Source organism: Micromys minutus (assembly GCF_963924665.1).
Source record: "Micromys minutus genome assembly, chromosome: 10".
Classification (NCBI taxonomy): domain Eukaryota; kingdom Metazoa; phylum Chordata; class Mammalia; order Rodentia; family Muridae; genus Micromys; species Micromys minutus.
Genome location: NC_137979.1, coordinates 20,584,307 through 20,609,235, shown reverse-complemented (window position 1 = coordinate 20,609,235; position 24,929 = coordinate 20,584,307). Strand labels below are relative to the sequence as shown.

The 24,929-nt window shown below is 48.5% G+C and overlaps 2 protein-coding genes across 4 annotated transcripts in view; one reads left to right on the top strand and one right to left on the bottom strand.

Moving 5' to 3' along the window:
* Positions 1 to 7,086, top strand: part of NDEL1 (nudE neurodevelopment protein 1 like 1) — a 29,917-nt gene extending 22,831 nt beyond the window's left edge. Inside the window, exons 9-10 of one of the 2 annotated variants that reach the window (XM_080922883.1) lie at positions 2,722 to 2,756; positions 5,890 to 7,086. In XM_080922883.1, coding sequence (XP_080779009.1) covers positions 2,722 to 2,756; positions 5,890 to 5,897 — 43 coding nt within the window. In that variant the 3' untranslated portion in view covers positions 5,898 to 7,086. The remainder of the gene's footprint in view (positions 1 to 2,721; positions 2,757 to 5,889) is intronic. The other variant, XM_080922882.1, reaches the window with a different exon arrangement.
* A 2,279-nt stretch (positions 7,087 to 9,365) lies between these two features.
* Positions 9,366 to 24,929, bottom strand: part of MYH10 (myosin heavy chain 10) — a 123,546-nt gene continuing 107,982 nt past the window's right edge. For both annotated transcript variants that reach the window (XM_080923430.1, XM_080923431.1), the window contains 12 exons: positions 24,255 to 24,407; positions 23,628 to 23,876; positions 22,964 to 23,176; positions 21,195 to 21,407; positions 19,001 to 19,162; positions 15,710 to 15,838; positions 14,466 to 14,554; positions 13,573 to 13,696; positions 13,295 to 13,503; positions 12,417 to 12,525; positions 11,417 to 11,589; positions 9,366 to 11,001 (listed from right to left, as the gene is read on the bottom strand). In XM_080923430.1, coding sequence (XP_080779556.1) covers positions 10,857 to 11,001; positions 11,417 to 11,589; positions 12,417 to 12,525; positions 13,295 to 13,503; positions 13,573 to 13,696; positions 14,466 to 14,554; positions 15,710 to 15,838; positions 19,001 to 19,162; positions 21,195 to 21,407; positions 22,964 to 23,176; positions 23,628 to 23,876; positions 24,255 to 24,407 — 1,968 coding nt within the window. In that variant the 3' untranslated portion in view covers positions 9,366 to 10,856. The remainder of the gene's footprint in view (positions 11,002 to 11,416; positions 11,590 to 12,416; positions 12,526 to 13,294; positions 13,504 to 13,572; positions 13,697 to 14,465; positions 14,555 to 15,709; positions 15,839 to 19,000; positions 19,163 to 21,194; positions 21,408 to 22,963; positions 23,177 to 23,627; positions 23,877 to 24,254; positions 24,408 to 24,929) is intronic.

Below are 24,929 nucleotides of genomic sequence, written 5' to 3'. Positions count from 1 at the left end.
GAGACTGACTTAAAAAAAAAAAAAGTGCATGTGTACACACTTATATTCAAGTTTTAAAAAAGCTTTAAGCTTAAAGCAGTGGAATGTTGTTAGTGGAAACACTTCAGTTGGCGTGTAAGAGGTAAGCTTCCTGTTTGCACACTGTCGTGCTCAGTCACGTCTGTAAGGGTGCAGTTTGCACACCACTCAGTAACTTGCCTGTTTTGATTTACATTGCCAGTATCTTTCCATCTCAGTTCGTTTCATTGTCTTTGTTTTCTCTCTAACGTGCATAGCTGTCTTATAGACATGACTGAGTAGGGAGCTAGTTAGGACTCTCACCTGCCTGCTGACCACGGCGCGATCCCTCACCATTGTCTCTTGTGAGTGGAATGGGCAGCTTTAAAAACAGCACAGAACAAAGCAGGGACAGCACTAGAAAACACCACAGTAGCTTTAAAGGTGCTTAGAGTTCTGATGTCCTAAATAGTTATGGCTTGTTTATGGACAACCTGATTGTTATATGCAATGTGTTCTCTTTTTGTTGTTTTTGGTATTTGAGACAGATTTTCACTGTCTAGCCCTGATTGTCACTGAACTCACTCTGCAGGCCAGGCTAGTCTTTAACCCACAGAGACCCACCTGCCTCTGGGTGCTGGAGTTACAGGCATGTACCACCATCCCCAGCTATAGTCTACTGTGGAAAAAGAGTTTTGTTTTTTTATTGAGGAATTATTTATTTTATGTATATGAGTACATTGTAGCTGTTTTCAGACACACTAGAAGAGAGCATCGGATCCCATTACAGATGGTTGTGAGCTACCACGTGGTTGCTGGGAGTTGAACTCAGGACCTGTGGAAGTGCAGTCAGTGCTCTTTAACTGCTGAGCCACCTCTCCAGCCCGGAAAAAGAGTTTTAAGGCCAGGCATGGTGATGCATGCTTTTAATTTCCAGCTCTGGGAAGGTAGAGGTAGGCAGATCTCTGAGATCAATATTGGGTTACAAAGTGTGTCTACAAGAGCCTGGGTTACACAGAATCAAGAAACCCTATCTCAAAAAAAAACAAAAAAACAAAAAAGAAACAAAAATAGAATTGTTGATCCTGTAGTGGAGAATTGTGGCCTGTTTCTGTTTCGTATGACACTTCTGTCTTGAAAAGGATACCAGGACCTCCTCCTGAAAGCACATTGTAAAATACCAGTTTATAAGTCAGAGCTCTGTTTTAACTCCTAAGGTTTTTCTGCAGGCTAAGTATAAAATTAACTTTGATGAGGCTAGGGAGTGCACATTTTGAGCAGTTCTGGAACCTGTTGTGGATAGGCATGTCCACATTAGACTAGCCATTCCCCACGATACAGAGGAAGCGTAAAGGACGTCTTCAAGAGTGTTGGAACTTGTGATTACTCCATAGTCTCTCTGTCTCTGTCTCTGGAATCTTGTTTCTCACTGGGCGTAGGTGTGAGAGGAGGCATGAGCCAGGGATGGGTTGGTCAGGCGGGGCCTTTGTATGCAAAGTGCTTGCAGGTGGTCACAGTGAGGGAAGAATAAATTGTCATTCAGGTCACTGCTCTTCTCTTACACTTGCCTCCCATCCCAGAGTGCCAGGGCAGGCATTGCTCAGAGGACCTGCCCTAGGATGTGGAGCAGCAGTGTAAGCTGACAGGAGTGACCTAGTGTCGCCATCTCCTGAGCTGCACTGTGGGGAAAGGGCAGAACAGTTCTTTTTTTCCCAATAGAACCACTTGTAGTTAGTATTTGTGCTTTGTTTTAAATTATGAAAATTTTATGTTGGATTGTTTCAACCAACAGTGAAATATGCTTTTATGGATTGACTTTTGATACAGTGTTTGCTTTACTTAAATAAGTGGATTGTGGATGCTCACTGCAGTGTTAACCCACAGTTGCTTGAGGAGTGCCTATGTCCTCACTGCTCCGGAGGGTCGCTCTCCCCTGGTTTGCTGTGTGATCACATCCTTGCTGCTCGGCTTTCATTCACCTGTCTTGTAGTCGGCCTGGCTTGTTATCTTTTTTTCCCTTTTTATCTGTTGGCTAGATAAAAACCAGCATGTTATGTTCAGCTTTGAGAGGAAAGGGCAGTCAGCCTGGTTCCAGATACGTTATTAACTTGGGCGTGTTAAAGAACAGCCAGTCTGTAGAGATAGGAGAGTAGAGTTGGGACTTCAGCATGTGAAAAGCCCCATCTTAAACCCTCGGCTGTGGCTGTGGTGCTGGTCTTGCTTTGCCTTTGCTCCTGACAAGTATGTAGCTGACTAGTGACTGGAGACTGACAGCTAGGTTTCTTGGAAGGCTGTGAGCATGTGTACTTCATATTGATCAGTCTTCACAGGGCGGTGCAGCCCTTTAACGGAAAACTGCACTCACTAGGTCTGTGACCTTACATGAGTCACAAGTATTTTTGCAGATTCTGATTATCTGAGGACTTCTTAGAACTAGATGCAGGCTGCTGTGTCTGGTCACCATAGTTACTCCACCACCAATCCTCTGTATATTCTTGTCTCTAGGATATGCAGTTTGTGTGCTACTTGATTTTGCTCTAAAACATTTTATTTTTTTCCATAAATTTAATGTGGTTTTATTTGTGTTACTTGCACATGGTGCAAATTGTGGGCAAACCAGTCAGGTTTTTCTGGGCCATATGTAGGTGTACGGGTTCATTTCAGGGCTTGATGTGAAAACAGTGTTTGTATTGCTGTTTAATGATTTTTCCTTTTTTTTATTAGGCAAGAAAAAGTCATATTTCCCACGTTGTTCATGGGTAACTCAATTTGTTTGCTGTGCTTTCTTCTTCTCTGTCTTAATCATGCTGTGTGGTGGAAGACACACTAACAAACTTGTTTTACTAACTGCATGGGGTAAACTCAGCTTTAACCAACTTTTGGTCCATGAGTGAGCTTTCAGGGCCCTGTTGACATGATTAACCGTTGCTGTGACTTGGTCACACACATTGTGGCTGCTGTGCAGGACGGTAGCCCAACTGGAGTAGAGTGTTTGTGGATGGAGCTCAGGAGTTTAGGCCAGTTTGGCAGCAGGGTGAGACACTTCAACAAAACCTCAGCATAGTGGTCTGGGTGGCTGAGCGTCTGCCTGTGGCGCTCCATTATATGGCAGGATGGAGCTTGGGTTGAGTGGTGGAGGCTGTGCTAGGTTCCAGGATCTCATCGCACTGCCTTCGTGGGGAGGTGCTTCTGCGTTCTCCATTCAGAGACTGAAGAGAATGAATTCCCTTTCCCTATGCTTGCTTTTGTTTCCTCATGGAACTGGGATGGTAAGTGGGAGGGAGGTGTGTAGAACCCCCTTCGTTCTGAACTGTTGATATAGCCTGGCTAGAGGGCTGGAGCCCCTGGAACTGCTCCATGTTTCTGTCTACACACTGGGAGAATGGGCGCTGGCTGCCCTCTTCCCCTTACTGTCTTCTCAGGACCTCACTTGGCAGCTTTGACCGGCTGAGCTTTGCTTTTTGTATTGTTAGATAATAGATAGCCCCCCCCCCCGCCCCCATCTGCGAAGGTGCAGTTTCTGTTGCTAAGGCATCTTTCTGGAGTTGTAGTCAGTTTTATTTTAGCTAGACTTGGGGTATAAATTCATGAATTGCATATCTGGAGCCTTTTTTTTTTTTTTTTTTTTTTTTTTTTTTTTTGCATACTTGATTCCTAGGGCTGCCTTCATCCTTGCCTGTGCCTTTCATTTAATGCTGGACATTTATTTCTTTACATCTGCACCTTGTATATTTAAAGGCTTTTCCTCTCTTGGGAATCTCATTGAATGAATTTAGTTTCCTGAGAGGAAGGACCTCTTCAGACCAAAAACACTTCTGGAGGTCAGCTTTCTTTTCTTCTAGTTTTAACTTACCTCTTGATTCAGAAGTGTTAGATGAGACCCTCTGCTTAACCTACTGCCAAGTTCTAGAACTTGATGTTACTGGCTTTCTACTAGAGCTCATAAGATGTACTGGGAGCATAACTGGTTGTTCACTGAGGGCTCCTGGGTGGCTTGTGACTAGAGGAGACTGGGAAGGTGTCTCTGTAACAATGGAGATGAACTTGATGCTACATTAAAAGTGCATTTAATTTAGTCCTGTACTATTTCTGTGTGAGGGACTGTCCTTGTGGCTGCCATCTTTGCATACCCCAGCATACCATATGACAGTGTCTTGGCAACCTGCAGTGTGCCCTGTCTGATGAGTTGGGGGCTTTCTGTAGCATAGCTGAGGGCAGGAATAGGAGACACTAGATCTCCTATGTGTTTCTTTCTCTAGTGGTTGAGAGCATTAGAAGCAGCTCAGGGTCTATACAGGCAAGTGACAGATGGCATTATGAGGCAGGCTCTGTACAGGCCACCAGACTGGCCCGAGGCCTCAGGAGAAGCACAGGCATGCAGCCTTTGGGAAAGATGGTTTAAAGAGAGAAGACTTTCTGCCTAGCATGGAAGTAGAACAAGGAATGGGGCTGGGGGCTGGAGTAGGGTGTATTTTGCTGCTGTTGATTTCTGCTTATGGTTTAATGCAGATTTTAAGTATGGGCTGTGTTCAGTCTCTGGAAACAGGAACTCTTGTTTCCTGGAAGTAGACGTCAAGTTCTTCTGCTTGTCTGTTTCTGTGCCATCAGTGACTGCTTATGAGCCAGTAGTCTTTGCTGGGAATATGTGAGGTTTTAGAGAACGTTTCCTTGTGAGTCTGTATTCAGCTTCTTGGATTCTTCTGTAAGCAAGTTGGGGACAGTGCTGGGCAAGAGTAATGCATCATGGCCCCTCAGAGTCACTGATGGGATGAATTCTCCTACCAGGTGTCTAGGCTAGAAAGGCTGGCTTGCCTCCTGAGAGGTCTTGTGTCTCACCCTCGTCTTTCTCCTCCCCCTGCTTCCTGAGGCTGCATGCTGGTGGGTGGATTTGGGGGTACCCTCCATCTTGCTGGGTGTGCCTGGATGCTGGCTGGCCCTCCTGTGGGGCTGGGTTGCTGTGTTTAAGAAAAATTAAATTTTCTTATCTGGTTTTGCTTGCTATGCATTAGTTTTTTTCACCTTGAGATACTGGTATTGGAATATAAAATAATAAATTATAAACCAGTAAAATTTATCTACAACTTAGAGAAGAATACATTTTGTTAAGATTTTTCTTTTATGATAAAGATGATCATATGTGTACATATGTGTATATAGTCCATACATTATATATTTACATCTATAGTGATTCTCACTTAATCACATAGATCTTAGTGTCTGTGTAAAGGCTAGAATAGGATAAAACCTAGTACACACTGTTTGCATTTTCTCCTTCATTTTGGGGAGGTGTTTTTGTTTTTGTTTTTCAAGACAGGGTTTCTCCATAAAGTCCTGGCTGTCTTGGAACTTTCTGTAGACCAGGCTGTCCTTGAACTCACAGAGATCCACCTGCCTCTGCTTCCTGTGCCACTGCAGCCCTGTTTTTTTTTTTTTTTTTTTTTGTTTTTTTGTTTTTTTAAACATCACACTGAGCAAAGGCAGTTTAGGTAGCCTGCCTCTTTTTTCTTATATCATTAAGTACATTTTGAATATTTTCTTTTACTATTAAAAGTATTGTAGAATACATTCTTAATAATTGTATTTATATTTCATTGTTTTGTTGTATAATTATTTAAAGAGCTCTCTGTTGCCAGACATTTAGACCTTTTAATGGTTAAAAACAAAATCAGATTTGTGTTTTCAGTGACCCATAGGACAGAGTTGTCTAGAAAGGTGTACATGGTCTCAGTGCCCCAGAACTGAGACCTCTCTGTTCTTTGAGTAGCTGGGATCCTACTGTGGGTCGGGAAGAGGACTAGTTACAGAAAGCAGCTAAGTTTCCTATGTGCAGAGTGATTTTAAATGAGCCTCTTTTCATTTTCTTCTTTCTTTGCTATTCTGGTCACTCCACAGGGCAGTAAATGGCTTTGATCCAGCTCCTCCTCCTGGGCTGGGCTCCTCACGCCCGTCGTCAGCACCGGGAATGCTGCCTCTCAGTGTGTGAGTGCCCGGCCTCCAGGTGGGCCCTGCCCTCTTCCAGCAGCCCAGGACACCTACGCCTTGGCCCTGGGTGCCTGGGTCCAGCCCTGTGCCCCTGTCCGCCTCGTCACCGCTGGCAGAAGGCAGGCTGCATGCAGTGGCGGCTGCTGGGCCCCGCCCAGCCCAGGACTGCGCGATATCAATACTGGCTATTTTCTCTTCTCGCCGTAGTGCCGTTGGTTTCCCATGATTGCACTTTTGTGGGTCACAAGTGATACATACATGTATTACTCGATCACTGGATGTGGAAGTACCCATTCATCACATCTGCCTCATAGCCCCCATTTTGCTGTGCTGATAGGATTTAGTTGTGTTTAGGACATTGCAGATCTTCTAGAAGTTCCTCCTCAATCAGGTTGATAAGACCTTCTAAGCTCCTGCCAAGCATCTTCAGTGCTCACAATCATGTGTCCCCCAGCCTCACCCCTGCAGTTCAGGCCTGTTTTTGGCAGAGTCAGGAACTTCTCTGAATCATGGAACATTGTCTGTACCTTTGGCTTTATGTAATTGGTCCATTCCATTGCTCGTTTCTCAAAGCAGCGAGATGCCTGTCTGAGCTGCAGGAGGCAGGGCAGCTGGCACACAGGCACTCCAGGGCTGAGCCTCCTCTGTGTTGCTCTCTCCTCTGTGCCTCAGACTCAGGAGGCAGGTGGCAACCTCCTCGCCAGCTTCCAGGCCCTCAGTTCAATGATGTCTCAGAGCATTTTGTTTTCTCCTCTGAAGTTCATCCAGTTGCATTGGGAATGGTTGAGGGGCCTGATTCTGGGGCTGGGTGGTGCCGGCTCTTGGGGGCAGACTGGCTAGAGGTGTTTGTCCCTTGCACCCTTTGATTATTCCCATGCTGCACTTACTGTTTATATTTGTTTTATTGTACATAGGTTTGTAAACATTATTGCCTAAGATATTTGTATATAACTTGGGCTTTGTAGCTTTTATTTATTCAGACTCATATGGCATGTTAATTAATGACTTACGATGGTGTCCTACTGGGCAGCTGCATAGGGTCATCATGTGGTTAAAAGAAGATGCTTCCCTCCAAAAAAATCTTTTAATGTGGAAACAATAAATTTCACAGAAAAAAAAGTGTTGAGATTGCTTTATTTGGGTCCTGCCGTCCCACAAGGAAGACTATACAGAGGCAGTCAGTGCCTCTTCTCCCGCGTGGGATGAGAACAGGTAGGAAATGAAACGGAAGATTGAAGCCACAGGAGAGGCCTTCGCCATGTATGTTTCTAGTTTTGTACCATTTTCAGGGGCAGCCTGAGAGTGGTCCAACCCCACAGGGGTAGCAGGACTAGGAAGGTCGTCGTGGGCGACCGACGTGGGCCACCGACGTGGGCCCAGCTGCACTATAACACTGTCAGAAGTGCTGCGGCTAGTGACATCGCACAAATGTGGGCTTCTCACACTTCTCTCCTTGGGTTGATGGTAGCAAGTGAGAGAAATTATAGGTGTTTGGTAGCAAAGTTCCTGATGCCATGTTGAAGATACTGTAACATGGGGTGTGTATGAGTGTGTTCTGAACCCTGCCTGCTTACAGCAGCATAACACAACAGCACAGCTTAAAACTACAGGTGTGCTGAGTGTGGTGTACAGGTAGGTGGGTTTCCGAGTTCAAGTTCGAGGCCAGCCTTCTCTACAGTGAGCTCCAGGACAGCCAGAACTATGTATAGAGACCCCATCACCCTCACCCCCCAAACCAAACAACAGAACCAAGTAAGCAAAAGCCAAAGTTAAGGAAGTCAGATTCCTAAGTGAATAGGAAACAAGATAACCTCAAACTTTGTGTTAACAGATGACAATATTGTTTGTTCTCAGAGATTTTGTCCTAGGTTGACTCACCAGGAGGCACTGGTAGCCGTGTGCGCCCTGAATGGCAGAAGACAGATCCTGTCACTGCTTTGGCTTCTTGCCAAACTCCTTTTGGGAGAATGGATTAGGTCAGAGTTTGAGCAGACCTTCGTTTATGTGGGAACCCAAGACCTAAAAGACACTAAGCGGACTCCCCGAGTCCCCCACTCTGGCCTCCAGGGATTTATCAGATTTTCTGAGGCTTCATGCCCTTAGACTTACCCAGACTGCTCTTGGCAGCTGTTGTTTGTGAGTTGATGGGGTAGATCGGGATGCCACTGTTGCTTTGGGTCCAGGTCTGCCAAAGCAGCGTGTTACTTTCTAGCTCTTGCTGGGAAGATGTCCACTCAGTTGTTTAACATGCTTGCAGTAGCTGTCTCTACGCGACCCATGCGGATACTGCTTGTGAGGGCTCTTTAGCCCCCTGAGATGGGAGGCACAGCGTACTTTGTACTTGCTGGCCTAAGTCTTGACTCTGCTACCCGAGTGCCCATTCTCCTGGTGGGTGGCTATGGCCCAGCTGTTGTTGAATCCTCCAGACTAAGAATGTGATGAGCTTGGTCTTTTGGGTCTGTGGGAGCCTTCCCTCTTGGAAGTGCTAATCCACCCCCTCTCCCCCCACATACTCGGTGTCTTCCTCAACAAGTAGAAGACAGGGTCCTACTTGGCTCAGGATAATTAGAAACTACTAAGGCTGAGAGCTTTAAAAGCTACTGTGGGGTCGGGTGATGGTGGGCACTGTGTAGATGAGCACAGGGTAGTCACTTTCCCCAGTTTGCAGAAAGGACAGCTCAGCAAGGCCAGGATTGGCCACGGGACTATTACCTTTTTCTGTTGTGCTCTCTTCCCAAACAGTTTTAGCAATTTGCTGTGTAGTGTGGACCTGGGGCATTCCTCCTGCCTCAGCCTCCCGAGCCCTGAGATTGACAGCTGTGATTCACTCTGCCTGCTCAAACTCTGACCTAATCCATTCTCCCGAAGGAGTTTGGCAAGAAGCCAAAGCAGTGACAGGCAAACAGGCTTCTCTACCCAGCTCTAGGATATGGCCGCAAAGGTGCAACCTGCCTGGAACACCACCCCACCAACCACTTCTTCCTGGCTGGGGCGGGTCCCCTATGCCCCTGTGTTGTGTGTTGTTATACCTAGGGTGTGTGCTCATTTCAAGTGTCCCTAGGGTTTCTTTGCAATTCCAGACAGTAAACTCCAGAAATGTTGCCTGTGGGGAGCTGGCACCTTCCCAGTTTGTTTCCTACAGGCACCCTGTATTCCTTAAAATGTTCTAACCTAGTCTATCTTCAGGGACTGGGCCAAACACTCACTCCTACATGGTTTCCTGGGGACAGTTGGCCATTTGCTGTTTCTGGGAGACCCCACCCAGGTGACTGGGTTCAGGTGTGTGATTCCCTCCAATCAGGTCACAGATGGGAAACTAAGAACAGAAGGTGCAGAAGCAGATTCCATGTTCACATGATTATTCTTGTTTATTGAGGTCTGTTTGTTCTCAACGGGTGCTTTTTCCTCCAAGTAAACAGAGCAGGCGCAAATATCTATAATGAATAAATTTATTGTCTTACAAAAATCATTGTCTAGAAATATGGGAGTACAAGAAAAGATATTTGCAGTCAGGTGTCTGGTGGTCAACAGCCAGTACAGTTCATACGGGGAAGTCAAAGATTCCAAACCCACGTGACTAATTCTTCCTCACAGATGTTAAAGCTTTTAACCCAAAAGGTCCGTGTTTTCAAGCGCATCCACGGGTCGGGGCTTGTCATTAACACTGATTTGCTGTCACTGAATGTTTACACTACTTCACTGGAGATTACATGATATGAAGCACAGTCAGAACTTAATACATTAAGTTGTTATAGAGGCAAATAAGATATTTAACATTGTCTTAGTACTGCAGTGTCTAAGGCACTTTCTGTAATGTCAGTTTGCTCAACTATCAACCAAAAACAGAATGCTAAGTGTTCATTGTAACACTGTCCAAAGGAAGGGAAAGGGAAATGAGGGTCACACGCCCACTGGCATGTCAACATTCAGGCAGATGGCATCTGTACTGGAGGCCCTATAGCCTCATTGACAAACTTGGAACACCTCCGACACAAAACTAGTATTCCCGTTTTGGGCTCAAAGCAGTGGCTGGATTTGCAAGAGGGCCTGACTGGAGAGGCCTTCTGCGAGCACCCCAAGGGTCACAGAGACTCACTCCTGAATCGAGGAGGGCATCATCAAGCCAGACACTCAGGAGACCACCTGGAAGTCATTGTGATGGCTGCCACCTGGGGCACCTTGTGTGTTGTGGCCACTGTCTTCTCTGTGCACAGAACTCTGGGACTATTCACATGAAACGGTGGGGACACAATAAGTTTGAGGGTCAGGGTCACCCCTTGGGAGATGGGCATGGTCACCCCAAATGGATGCTGCTTCCCCAATCCAAGCCCACCCCTCCTAAGCCTCCAAAGCCCCTCTCACAGTTTGCTCAGAGACAGCGATCACTATTCAAAGGAAATGAGACACAAGTGCAGGTTAGGTTCACAATGTTCTAAGAGACCAGGTGTGGTTGAAGGGTCAGGGCCACATGAACACAGAACTAAGGTACCTGTCGGTAGGACAGAGCATGCAGAGCAACTGAGCAACGGTCCTGGGGCAACCCCCAGGCCCAGCCACTGGCAACAAAGGGTTTGGAACTTGTTTCAAAAAGGTTCTTCTTAATGCATCATAAAATGGTCTCTTGATGAATATATGGAAAATAGATGCAACGATGAGACAGTCTGTTTAATGCGCATGTCTTGTGGAGGTGTGTATATAAAAGGGGCAATTGTACCTAGTCTGAAGCAGGGTATAGTCTGCGCAGGCCGCAAAGCCTTAAGACACAGTTGATTTTCCTGTAAGGAATCTGGGAGCTTGCCATTCCCGAGTGCAGGGCTCAAGCAGACTAGTGCTGGGTGGAGTTCCGGCCTGTCCTCAGCATCACCTCTGACCTGTGTCTATTCTGGTTGGGGCGGCTGTGTCTCATTGACATCACTGGTCTTGCTTTCTGTGTCATCATCCGACAGCTCTAGCGATGCCCCCTCGATGTGTAGCTGGCGCCGGCCAGATCGGCTTGAAGAGAAGCTGATTGGGCCGCCCCGCCTGGGAGAGAAATGCACAAGAGCGTGAGGCTGCAGGGTTGTTCAACCCGAAACACGGCTCATTCTCTGCCTTCTACCCCGTCTGGGGCATCGTGGCCTCAGTGGGTAGCTTTTCCCACAGCTGATGTGGCATGGCCAACGTGGTAAGGAAGGCAGGTTGGGATGAAGCTCTACCTCTCTACAGCCTTCCCTGAAAGGTTTCGTACAGTCCTTTAAAGTCGGAGTCTCAGTTCCTGGGCACACAAGCAGGACACCAGCGTCCTTTGCCGCGAGGACAGAGGCCTGTGCTGGCTCACTGGCTTTCCTGGCAAATGTGTGTGTCCCTTTACTCTACCTCACTGGACAGGGAAGACTGAGGAGGGTCCAGAGGAAGCCATAGCGCTTCCCCAGCTCTGCGTGGCTCACGCAGCACTTACCTGAGCCGGTTCTTGAGAGTGCTGACCTCGCGGCTCAGGCCCTCGTTGGCCTCGGTGGCATCGTCCAGTTCCCTTTGGAGTTTACGCCGAGAGGCGTTGGCACGTGTAGCCTCTTCCTCAGCTTCTTCCAGCTGGCGTTTAAGCTGCTTCATCCTGGCGTTGGCTTTCTCCATCTTGGGGAGTTACATGAACGAAAAGCAAAAAGCAAACAGAATCACCCAGGGTCAGGTGACTCGGAGGGTCAGCAGGCTTTGTGACATCTTGTGGGCACACGGACACACACACACACACACACACACACACATTTTAGGGCTGCTCTAAGGCTTGCTTAGTAAAACCAGTATTTACAGAGCAAGTTACATAATCAGAAAATCAAAACTGCCTCGCCAGTGAGCTTGTGCTGAAAAACTAACTAGTTTTCCATCTCCACACATGTGACCCACTGGGCTGTGTGGAGGCTGGCGGTCTGGACAGGACACTGTCCCTGATCATGGCTGTTCCACAGCAGCCACTCTAGGAGAGTACAGGACACTCCTGCTTCTTAAGAATCTGATTGGCTCCTTTGCTCCTGAATTTGCAGGGACTGGCTGCCCCCACTGGGTGCAGTTGCCACCTGCCTGGCAAGCAGGGAAGTGAAGGCCCTGAGGGACTGGGCCAAGTCAACGAACCCTCAGTGGTGTTCAAGGCAGCAGGGGGGAGGCAGGCAGGTTACAGGTGAGGTGTGTGCCCAGTTCCCATGGGAGCGCCCCTACTGCCTTGATAGGGTTTTTATATTATATAAAATATATATTTATTTATATATCCCTCATGCTCTACTGAGGCCACAGCATGTGCCCTTCACATATCCCTGGTTTCTGCTGTTTACTCTCTCCCACTCTTCCTCCGTCCAGTTTCCTGAAACCCACTGTACCCAAGAACTATTATTCTAGGGACAGGAAGGAAACTGGGGGTCTGCCTGCCTGCGAAGTACTTTAGTGGAGGAACCCCGGCTTCCTCCCACCTGCTCTTTATACTGGTCCGCATGCCGACGCTCGTCTTCGACCTGCATGAAGATTTCTTTCAGCTTCTTCTCTGTCCGACGGACTAGTTTGTTGGCAGCTGCCCGTTCCCTGTCAGTGACCGAAGTAGTTTTAAGACTTCAAATTAATGACATTTTAAATAGGGAAATAATTTTGAAGTTCTCTTTCTTTGGAAAATGACATTCTGGCGGAAGCCTGAAGTAGGGTTTGCCTTTCAGTGTGTCCCTCAGTGACATTTGTTCCTGTGCACACAGGTCCTGAGTGACGAGAGTCACCGCACTGCTGCCCGTTTGGAGGTTAACACAGAGAGACCCTGCGGACAGGAACGGTTCCTTCCTAGTTGGATCTGGGTCTGGTGGATCAGGTGAAAGGGCAACTTAAACTGTGTTAGTGAGCACCTTATCTGCCTGCGTGTGACACTTTTGACACTCCTACCCAGGGGAGTGGGGGGTGGGGTGGGGACGTAGCATTGGGACTGCAGGGTCAGGGTCCTGCATTTCTGGGTCTCATATTCCCACCAAGGTGGGTCTGTGGGCTGCTGTAGCTGCCTGCTCCTCTGTCCTGTGCAACGCTTTGCTTCATGTTGGTGTGATGGGAGCTGTCAGGAGGGAGAGTGCTTTTGAGGAACATTGCCAACGGACACCTCACAGGGTGCAGCCAACAGGAAGTCTGCTTGGGTTTCTAAAGATGCTGGTGCTAGGAAGTCCCAGGGAGGTATGATGGCGTCCAGCAGGGCCAGGCAGAGCCCTAGCCCCTACATAAGCACCTTCTACCTCCTGTGCAGGTCACACGTCCTGCATTACACAGTCCCTTGCACTCAGTGCTCCTACGGGTGAGGCGGCCCGCAAGAACATCTTACTTGGCTTCCTGCTCCAGCTGCTCCTCCAGCTGCCCAATCTTGGCTTCCAGGGCTGAGATGGTGGCCTTGAACTTGGACTTGACTGCCCCCTCCAGCTCCTGCAGCTTGGCCTTCAGCTCCTTGTTCTGTCGCTCCAGCTGCTGGCGGGCATTGTCACTCTTCTGGGCAGCGCTGCGCTCCGCTGCCAACTCCGTGTTCAGTGTGTCCACCTAGAAGGGGAGAGGGTTCAGGGAACCTGTGCAGAGGCGACACAGCTGCCCAGGGACAGGCCGCGGCACCTGTAGCGTGGTCTTGCGGAAGCGGTCATTGAGTAGCTCCATGTTGCTCTGCTCCTCCTCCAGCTCCTCCTCCAGCTGCGCGATCCGGGCCTCCAGGCGGCGCTTCTCATCCAGCAGCGCAGACCTAGGCACGAGGTGGGTGAGCCCAGAGCACCGTGAGAACTGTGGGTGTCACGCCTCATTAGTCCCTGCTTCCACCCCTGACCCTCAAACAGTCCTCTTTCCTGCTCTTATCCGTCTTCCTGGTCCTGGCACTATCCTCTGAACCACTGTGCTGACTTCCTAGTGTCCTCCCTGCTGCTAACTCTGCCTCTAGAATTCGGCGAGGGTCTTAGATGAGACTCTGCAGTCACTGGCATGAACTCTAATGATGTCCCAGCACTCCCAAGAGAAAGCCACTTAACTGGGCAAAAGAAATCTTAAAAACCGTACAGAGCAAGAAGGTAAGGAAGCTATTTGCCAAGGCAGTGAATCTGAAAGTGAGGCCTTCAAGTGTTAGGTGAGTGCAGTCTGTGAATATCTACGCTGTAAGGCCACTGGGACCAGCACAGGTGTACATACATGTGTGGGCTGTGTGTGATGAGTGTGAATGATGGGTGTGAATGACTGAGTGTGATGGGTGTGAATGACTGCAGTGTGTGATGGGTGTGAATGACTGAGTGTGTGACGGGTGTGAATGTGTTGCCTGTGTGTGTCAGGCAGTGGCTGAGGTTGGTCATCCTTATAGACCTTTAGAGATGAGCATGCCCACTTACTCTTAGATGTCAGGTGACTGTCCCAGCCTGTGCAGCTGTGCACGCTTGAGCACAGAGAACCACGCTTGCGCAGAAGGCAGGCTGAACGCTACTGCTTCCTAGACACCAACCCCATTTGCCTGCTGCCCAGAGACTCACTTTCCAGAGGCGCTGTTGGCGATCTCGTCGGCCAGCTCGTCTCGCTCCTGCTCTGCGTGTCTGCGGGCTCGCTCAGACGAGGCCAGCTCCTAAATGAGTTTAAACCAAGTTAGGCTCTGGCCACTCACATTTTCCTTACTCTCCCCAAAACCAAACAGCAGTCTCTGTGAGAAGGGAGGCTGGCTTCGTGCTGAGGTGAAATGTGCTACCAGACCCATTGAAGGCCACCGGGGAAGCACTTCACTGTCACTGTGTGGAGTGGCTATAGCTCACCACCCTCGAATGTTCCTTACAATCATGGAGCACAAGGTTCAACTTTGAACTCTACAGAGACACTGGCCATGTTCTGTTAATGTACAAATCATCCAGTAAGTAAATGGAGTACATTTTGAAGTCTAAGCCACACTTTTAAACTAGCTGTGGATTAAAGAAGCCATTAATAGAAATTGGAAAAATACAGAATTGTGACAGCAAAACTGCCCTGCATCAAAACTTGCGGGATGAAGTAAAAGAACCTTAGAGGGATGTTTGTGTCTCTGTGAGTGTATGGAGACAGGACTCATCAGCCCCGGGCTGTGTCAGCACGCGTGAGACCCTGGTTTCGTTCCATGACACATATGCATACACATTTCACAGAAAGAGAAAAATAACCCAAAGGAAGAAAACAAAAGGTAATAAGGTAGAAAACATGAAAGAACCAAAAAAGCTGGTGCTCAGGATAAGCCTGGGCTCTGTTCCATGTCTGGTCCAGTTTTTGTTTCTCAGCCCCTGACGGACAGGGTCTCAGCAGCTGCTGTAGTCAGTGATGGTGAGTTCTCATGGGAACTGTTACCTAGCCAACATTTCCGGCCATCATCTTTTGAAAAGATCTCGAAAGTTTATAGAGAGAAATGCACTTTGGGGTGCCTTATTACATGAGTAGAATTCTGTCCTGCCTGCTACTTAGGATGGAGACCTTAGTAAGTGAAAAGTACTTGTTTTAAGATGTTCCATCCCAGAAGTCAATGAAACACGTCTCTGTAAGGAGACAGTATTCTTCCTTCGTGAAACGACCCTCCCTGGGCAGACTCACTCATCTTCCCGGTTAAATACTGATCTCTCCTATGTCTTAACAATCAGCCGTTCTGCCTTTAACCGGTAAAGGAACGCACATGACAGGCTAAAGCTAGCAGTGGTGCTGAGCTGAGGTCACCTCAAGACCCCAGTCTCAGAGTGACTCTAAGGATGGGCATCTCAACACTTACCTCTTGCAACTGAAGGATTTCTGCTTCTAGACTCTTCAGTTTCTTTTCACTTTCTTTGGATTGAGCAAAAATCTCATCTCTAGATGCTCGAGCTTCTTCTAGTTCACGCTGGTAATCCTTCATCTGTGCCTGAGGTAAATACGAAAGTCCTTTTAGGGAGCAACTTTTATTCTCAGTATTGCCTATTGTAAAAAGGACACAGATGTAAAAAGCTCCCAGAAGACCACAGACTGAGATCCTGTGTAAATCCCTCAACAGAAGCAAACCAACGCTAGACTGGAATGGAGTCTCTACCGTGACCAAGTGTGTCACCTGTCATGTGACAACCACATCACCTCATCAGCTGCAGAAGTGGCATTCAATATAACAAATTACCTTTTCGTTATAAAAACACTCCACAAGCTATTAAGAAAATGAAGCTTTAATCGTACGTTTCCCCAACAGATCATCAAGTAGGGATGTTCAATCTCTGTCTCTACTTAATCCGGAAGTGCAGAGCCCAGCCCAGGTAATTTGACAGCAAGAAGCCAACCAAAGAAGGAAGGAATAAACAAAGTGGGTTTGATCTTCACTTAGGAAATCTTAAGGGATCTAGTAAAAAAGCCATCACAGCTAGTAAATGAATTCAGCAAGATTGATAGATACAGGGGCTGGAGAGATGGCTCAGAGGTTAAGAGCACTGCCTGTTCTTCCAGAGGTTCAATTCCCCACAATCACAGTGGCTCATAACCACCTATGAGGTCTGGTGCCCTCTTCTGGACTGCAGGTGTACATGCAGGCGGAATGCTGTGTTTCATATGTACAGCGAGATATTACAAAACGATTGACAGGAACAAGGTGGACGAATGTACACAAGCTGCTTAAAGCCAACTAAGTGTATAGTTAGGCACAAATGTAAAAGATGTGAAGAACACATACACTTGAAGATTATAAAATGTCAGGCAGAAATTAAAGATACATATACATAGCAAGAAAATTAATGACCAAAGGAATTAATGGGGTAAATTGAGCTACATTCAATAATTAAAAACCCAAGGTTGTCTTATTTATTTTTCCTTAGAGATATATATGCTAATCCTAGAATCCATATAGAATTACTAATCTGGAAAAAGAATGAACCTTGACCAACTGTACTTCTAATTTCAAATGTAATTTCAAATTAGAACCTATACTAATTAAAACCGTGAGGTAGGTATACAGGACAGGAATACAGATCAGTAGGCTTGAAAGCCCAGAAATAGATACCAGCAGTTTGCTAAGATCCAGTGGGGGACAACACTCAACCAATGGGGTCAGGACAATTGGATATGCCTGTCTAGAAGGATGAAGCCATTTCTGCATCTAAAGCTACTTAACAAAAATTCCAAGTCGGAAATATGAGGCTCTTAGAAACCTAGGATAGTTTTTAACCTCAGATCAGCCTGTGGCTTTATAAACACAAAAGGGAAAAGAAGACTAGGGTCTTCAAGTCAACCGGCTTGTCTCACACCCCACACAAAGGAGGAGAAGTGACATCAGTCTTCCTCCAATCTCAGACGTGCTGTGGCAATGTCCCATCCCCATTATGCACACACACAAGAACAACAAGGACAAGCCATAAGACATGGTTAAAAACGACAGCCAGAGTATATACAGAATTGTGTTCCAACTAAAAGACAGTGCAACTGAAAAGATTCATGGGCAGGATCAAATGGCATTTACAGTTTTCCTCTGTGAAGATAGTGTGTAGTGTGCACGTAAAGATGCTCAGCCATTGGTGTACTGGCTGGACTTTGTGTCAGTTTGACATCAGCTACTCATCTGAGGAAGGACCCTCAGTTGAGGAAATGCCTCTCTAAGATAAGGCTGTAAAGCATTTTCTCCGTTAGGGATCAGTGTGGGAAGGCCCACCCCATTGAGGGTGAGGCCAGCCCTGAGCTGGTGGTCCTGGGCTCTATAAGAAAGGCTGAGCAAGCCATGGGGAGCAAGCCAGTAGGCAGCACTCCTCCATGGCCTCTGCTTCAGCTCCTGCTTCCTGCCCCGACTTCCTTCAATGATGAAGAACAATATAGGAGTGTAAGTTGAATAAACTCTTTCCTCCGAAGCTTGCTTTTTGGTCATGGTGCTTCTTTGTAGCAAGAGAAACCCTAACTATGTCAATCAGTCAGTTAAAATAAAAAGCACATCAAGCACAATTCGAAGGGCTGGAGACCTAACTTTTAAGTGGCTGCTACACAAACACGAAGACTAAAGTTTAGGTCCCCAGCACCCACAAAAGCTGACTGAGTGCTGTAGTCCCAGTGTTGGGGACCAAGGCAGGAGGTCCCTGCGGTCTGCTGGCCGGCTGTTTACCTTGGCTGCATTTGAGCTCCAGCTTCAGTGAAAGGCACTGGAAAATGAGGTGGAACATGACTGAGACGCTGACCTCCAGCCTCTCCCCGTGTGCAAGTGCACACTGCTGGGAGAGTGTAGTAAGAGCTGTGAGTCTAGCTTAGGATAAACAAACCTCCCAAAGCAAAGGAAATGCAACACAGACTCTGTGGTTTGTGAATATCTTGATAAATAGCTATTAAATACATTCAGTATTATTTTTTGTAACAAGAAATATTTTTGTAATTATAGAGTCAAAATAAAAGTTTGTATTCAGCTTCAAAGTTTTAAAATTTTGTGTGTTTTGCCTGCTTCTATGTTGATGTACCACATGAATGCAGTACCCATGGAGGCCAGAAGAGGGCAACATGTGAGCCGCCAGGCAGGTGGGTGCTGGGACCCAAACCTGGGATGGTTCTGGGCTAGGGCAGCAAGTGCTCCTATCTCCAGCCATCTCACCAGCTTTAAAGAAAGCACACCAAAGTGAACCCTCTGCTTATGAACCCGCTGGCCACAGACACCTTTCCACCAAGGCTTTGGTCTGTCTGCACCTGTGCAGAGAGCAACAGTCACCACTGCAGCTCCTTTGTCAGGAGCTGCATTCGTGCTGCGGATGATCCACACACAGCTGTCAGTCGCTGGGCTGTGGCTAAAGGGCAGTTGTCTAATGCACGCATGAAGATGTAGACTTGCGAAGTTAAAGGAATGAGTTTCCTGACGTTTTGGTCACAGTTTACACCTCTTGCCCACCAGTGCCTACACGGACCAGTAAGGGCAGGGCCACCCTGGGATGGCCTTTAATATGAATAACTCTCCTCATTGAGGCCATAAAACGGTATCTGGTCCTTGGCACGACAGTGGCTCAGTGACAAGGTCTCCCTGCCTCACAGTTGCAGTAGGGCCATGTGGCCCTGTCCCAGCAGGCAAGCCTGCCATTCCTACCTGCAGCTTGCGAAGCTGCTTGACCACTTCATCCCGGGCTTTGTTCGCAGCCTCGGCCTGAGCCTCAAGGTCCTTCAGGTCTATCTCCATCTTCTTCTTGGAAGCCACAGCAAGTGCCCGCTGTTTCCGCTCATCCTCCAGCTCTGCCTCGAGCTCCCGCACCTGAAGGACAGGGCCAGGTTACATTATCCTGCGCTCTAGCTGCTCTGGCTAGGGGACACCTGGTCACTTTGCAGAGGTTCCTGTTACCAACAAGTCCCTATGTATTGCTAACAGAAAAGCTCTGGGACTGGGAATAGTTCAGAAGGCCTTGGAAACCGCCACATGGGATAGGCCACGCCCTGCTGGTAGCTACTAGGGGACCCAGGAAGGAAGACCTTAGGCTCTAAAGAGACACAAGATAATGACTTAACAAATAGGAAAGACGGCAGAGGCCAGGGAACAGGCCTAACCCTATCGGTGTCCTGGAGCTGTGGGAAGCCAGGTCTGATCAAAGTGCTTGGCAGACCCCGCATTTAGGTCTAGAGGTGGGCTCACTCAGGTTTTGGGCTCTAGACCAGGCAGAGGCCCCACTTGATACCCCAGCAAAGAAGGAGGCTGGCAGCTGTGCGGCAAAGGACACGCAAGACGCTTTAGAGAACACAGGAGGAGAGGACGAACACAGACAGACAAATGTGAGCGGGGGGCTGGGAGTTAGAGCAACACCCCCATTGCCACCCATTCTGGGGTGTTCTTGACGCTTTAACTTTAGCACAAGAACGAGTGGGCACAGTCCTTGTGTGAGAAAAAGAAAGAATCTTTATCATCCCAATCCTATCCTAAGGCCCACCCCAGCAATGAACTAAATGTCCCGACTGGGAGCTGGGTCAGTGTGTGAGTTCCTGGAGCTGTACCACGAGCTTCCTGGTCTGCCTTGCTTTCCCTTCCATCCAGGAAGTGCTCCCCAGAACGCACTTGGACGCCCTAGGTGATCTTGCAGTGGGGGCTGAGCAGATCACTTGTCATGAGTTGGGAAGTGACCGGCAAGGGACTGCAGTGGAAGCAGTGCCGGAGTGGGAAGGAGGCACTCTCTGAGTGACACCACAAAACCCGGGGTGAGGGTCTTCTCCAAGGACACCAAGGCTTCTGTTGCATCTGCTCCTGCAGACTATCAGTAAGGGAAGGGACAGGACAGCTGCTTCCATGGTGGAGAGAGGTCCCAGCACCTGTGACTCCTCAGGTGTGCTTTCCATCCATCTACCAATCCTCAGGTCCTGTGTGTGGGCTGAACTTGGGGACTCACTGTAAAGGTACAGCTCTTGCTGGCTTTCCTGGGCCTTTCGCTTTGGGACGGCTGCCTCTACAGGACATGTGGGCGGCCTTCAGCCAGGCTGCTAACAAGTGCTACCGAGCCTTCATGGGCTGAGGTTCCTGCCCATGCTGGGAGGGTAAGTGCAGGAGCTCAGCCCAGGCCACCCACAGAACCAGGGACACAGAAATATGGCATTAACTCACTAAGTTTGGTGTAACTTAGTCAACAATAAGGAATGAGTCAGTTAATGCTAATGAAACAAAAATAGTAAATATAAATCAAGGCTTGTTTCCATGAACTCCAAGGGCTATACTCCCTCTGGAAGAGCAGCCAGTGCTCTGAACCACTGAGTCATCTCTCCAGCCCAATCATACGATTCTTTTTAAGTTTAAAAAATTAAATATAAGCTAGGCAGTAGTGGTGTATGTCTTTAATCCCAGCCCTTGGGATTAAACTCTTAAATTTGAATACAAAGAGAAACCCTGTCTCCAAGAATCAAACCATGCAAGCAAGCAAGCAAATACATACAAAAAATTAAGTATCAACCCTTTTATCTCCTAAGGAACCCTTTAAGGTGGTTCAGTGGTAAAGCGTTTACCTAGTATGTGCAAAGTCCTGGGTTTGATTCCAGCCTTCCAAGAGGTGTGGGGTGATTTAAGGAGGCTATGCTATCTGAATGATGGGAATCTGCAGTGTCCCCCCATCTGCTGGGCAGGGTTTCCCTACTCTCATACCTTGAGTACTCCGATGGCTTGATCGACATCCTAACTAAGCAGCAGTGACAGTGGAGAAAGAAAATCAAAACCACGCACTGCCGTACTCAACATTTCCTGCAGCTAACGCTTCCCCGCATCAATGAAACACAAGCCAGGCTGAAGGCCGCGCCTCCCTCTTCCTACCCACCTGTTTAAGCAGCAGCCGCTTTTTTTCTTCGTTCTGCTCATCTCTGGTTTGCAGGTCCCTCTCAAACTGGGCCTTCATGGCCTGCATGTTGACTTCCAGGCGGAGCTTGGCGTCCTCGGTGGCCTGGAGCTCGTCCTCCAGCTCCTCTAGCTGGGTCCTCATTTCTTCCACCTGCTGCTCCAAGGCTCGCTTGGATTTCTCAAGCTCATGAACCTAAGGCACAGGAAACATCAGACGGGGGAGCAGAGGTTGCTGCTCCTTGGCTCAGAGATGTGACCTAACCTGCAGTTCTGACTTCTGTGGTCACACGAGTTTTAATCACTCACTTGAATGACAGCTTTGAAGCTAAAGCCCAGTCCCAACGCCTGCTGTGTGTGAGGCTGCGTGAGCCTCGGAAGAGATCACTCACAACGAAAGGCTCACAAGCAACCGGGGACAGAGGTAGTTTGAAAAGCGGGGCATGGCCACAAGGTCTGACCTTTCTCTGAACAGTGCCCTCCCCAAAGATGAGGCTTCTGAGGCTGGACCTGTACTGAGCACCTCCACCTCCTGTCCCAGCTAACCTGCCTGACCTCTTGAAGCAGACCTATGTGCTGTCATACACTTGGCTCATGATCACGGTAGCTTCGCAGGGGCAAACGGCAGAACTTAGGAAGGTCCATTTCCTAAGCAGTGTTTGGTAACTCAACAGCCACCGTGAGAGCCAGTGTCGGTTACTGTGGAGAAAATGACTATGGGAACACTCCATCTTCTCTTCCTTTTTACATGGTTCTATCTACCCAGGCTCTGCTCTTCTTGGCCATGGGGCTGGTACTCAGAAGGCCTGGCAGGATGAGGGTGGTCTTCTATCACCTACGACATGGTCAGATGGCTTCCACCCCACGCAGACGGCAGGCACCTCTCTCTATGGTTGTTTCCACACTCCTCAAAGCCAACAGGGTATGAAGTGCATGTGGTAACAACAGGAGAAGCAGGCCACGGTGAGTTCAAGGACAGCCTGCTCTACAAAGCGAGTTCCAGGACAGCCAGGGCTGTTACACAGAGAAGCCCTGTCTCAAAACCCCAAAATAATGGAAGGTGGGAGAAGAGCCAAGGGGAACACCTTTGAATTCCCTCTAGTGTTCTGTTAGTCAGATACCGAGAGGGCAGGACAAGGAACTAGCATGGGGACTCTTGAAGAAGGCACACATGGGAGAGCTCACAGAAGTTTCTAAGTCCTGACAGTTACGGGCACCCTGAAGGCCAGCACTCAGGTCTCATAGGGAAGGCCAGGTGGGGAGTGGAGTATATGTGCTTCAGTTCCCACGAACCTCTCTTTCCCGGGAACCTTGGGATATCTGGGTTTGTAACCACTGAGAATGCAGATGCGAAATCCCCATGTTGAGAGGTGCCTCTGCCAGGATGAACTGGGGCAGGGAGGGCCAGGGTAAGGGTCAACATCTGCCTGTCTGCTAGGGCTGCTGTGAGAATTGCACATCTGGGGCCTGGGGAGATGGCTCAGCAGTACAGAGCACTGAGTGCTCCTCTGGGCTCAATTTGCAGCCCGCATGGCAGCTCACAACTCTAAGTCCTAAGGGATGCAATGCCCTCTTCTGTCCTCAGGGGCACTGGGCACACAGACATACCCGCAGATTTCCACACGTATTTTGGCCCAGATCAATGAGAACAGATTGGCCCTATCTGCGTCCAGGACAGGGCTCTAATTGGCTCTGCTGTGGGCTTGTGTCTCGGGCCTTTTCTTTCTCTCCTTGCAACTGCAGGCGACTTACGTTCTTCCCCACGTCGTCTTTAGAGCTCATCAGGTCTTCCATGTCTGCTCGAAGCTGCTTATTCTGCCTCTCGAATTCCTCCTTGGCCTCCAAGGCCTCCTCAAGGGCCCGTGCCAGGGAGAGCGCTTTGGTTTCTTTCTCTCTGGCCTCGGCCTCAGCCCGGTCCCGCTCTTCTGCATAGCGAGCAGAGATGCCCTTCTCTTCTGCCAACAGCTGTGTGAGAGCAGAGCACAGTGAAACCCCACCGCAGGTGACCATGACCCCAAGGCTCTCCGACAGCCAACAATGCCACAACTGGAGAATTCCAACCTGCGCTCATGGGATAGGTCACAGTCAAGACACACAATGTTATACAGGCTGTAAGTACGTGCATATGTGAAACATGAGTTTTAGTTGTCTCTGTCCATATCATTATACAGACACACATATTCCCAAGTGAGACATTCTCAAGCCTGAGACAGTGCTTGTCCTAAGAACCCCGCATGGTGGCATTCACCTGTGCGGGACTCCTGGGTGCCACCATGCTTCCTTTAGATGCTTTCTGAATACGGTATACGTATGTGTTGTGTTTAAATAAGAAAAGGTCCTAAACCAAAAACCAAAACCGAAGTGAGAGCCTTGTCAGGATGTGGAGCCTAAGTGGGGGACACTGGCAACCCCTCACCTGGTCGAACTTCTTCTGTTTCTTTTCCAAGTTGGAGACGATCTGGCGCTGGTGGTCCAGGTCCACAGTGAGGTCATCCAGTTCCTGTTGCAGCCGGTTCTTGGTCTTCTCCAGCTTGTCATAGGCTAGGACCTTTTCCTCCAGTCGCTGACTCAGCGCCTCCACGTCCTTAAGCAGCTTCTTTTTGGCTTCTTCCAAACCCTCGATTGTTCCCAGGTCGTCGTCCAGTTTCTTCTTGGTGTCAGCCAGCTAGGTTTGGGTGAGGAAGCAGGGGCCAAGTGAGAGCTTGTCTGATTTTTGCATTTAAAGAGTAAACATTTGTTTTCAATGTTATAAACCAGCTTGGGATGATTTTAACATAAGTCCTGAAACGGAACCCTGAGCTGAGCTGTAAATGGCAGCTGCACTGAAACCCCACGGCAGCCACACTTCTGTCTGCAAAGGTTGTGAAGATGTGAAGTGTCCATCAGTGTTTGGCTGGGTCAAAGGGGGAAAAAACACGTAATGAGCTTAATTTAGGTCAACCTAATTAACTGTCCCAAAATGCAGAGACAGAGTCCCCGTGGCCAGGACACTGCTGTTCCTGCACACATCTAGGCCACTGCTGCTCCCAAAAAGGACACACACCTGGGACTGCAGGGCCAACAGCTGCTTTTCCAGGTTCTTTCTGGCCTCCTCTTCCTCCTCCTGCTGCTCCTGCAGGCTGTTCTTCTCCTCCTCTAGCTGCCGGATCCGACTGCTCAGGTTCAGTTTCTGTCGAGTCTCCTCCTGAAGGAGCTCCTGTGTGTTTAAGAGCAACTATCTAGGTTACCCGCGGCAAACACTGGGGCTCCATCCCACCAGAAGAACAAAAGACACAAACTAAAGTAAATCTCCTGACAACTATGCCACAGAAAAAGAAAGCACCCCATGGACAAGAAATAGCCAGCAACACTAATAAACACTCATTCACATGCAGTTCCTGCTGCAGTCTCTTCCTCGGCACTCCCCTGCCTCAGTCCCAGCACTTGGCAGGCATTTAGCTGACTTCCCCGAAATCTACATGCAACCATGTCCTTCTGCTTTTAGGGTGAGCACTCTTCAGTGACACATGGCTTCTGCCTCCTGTAGTCTCACTAACCCGGCTGCTTAGGGTCTGTGCTGGAGGCTGAACTTGTGCCTAGAAACTCACTCAATTACCCTGCTGTCTATCCTAGACCCTCATCCCAAACACAGAAGCTGTGTTTCATTGGCTGCACCATCACAGAAGTGCATTCAGCCCATGCTCTGGGCACACATGTAGCACTGTGACACAACATCAGA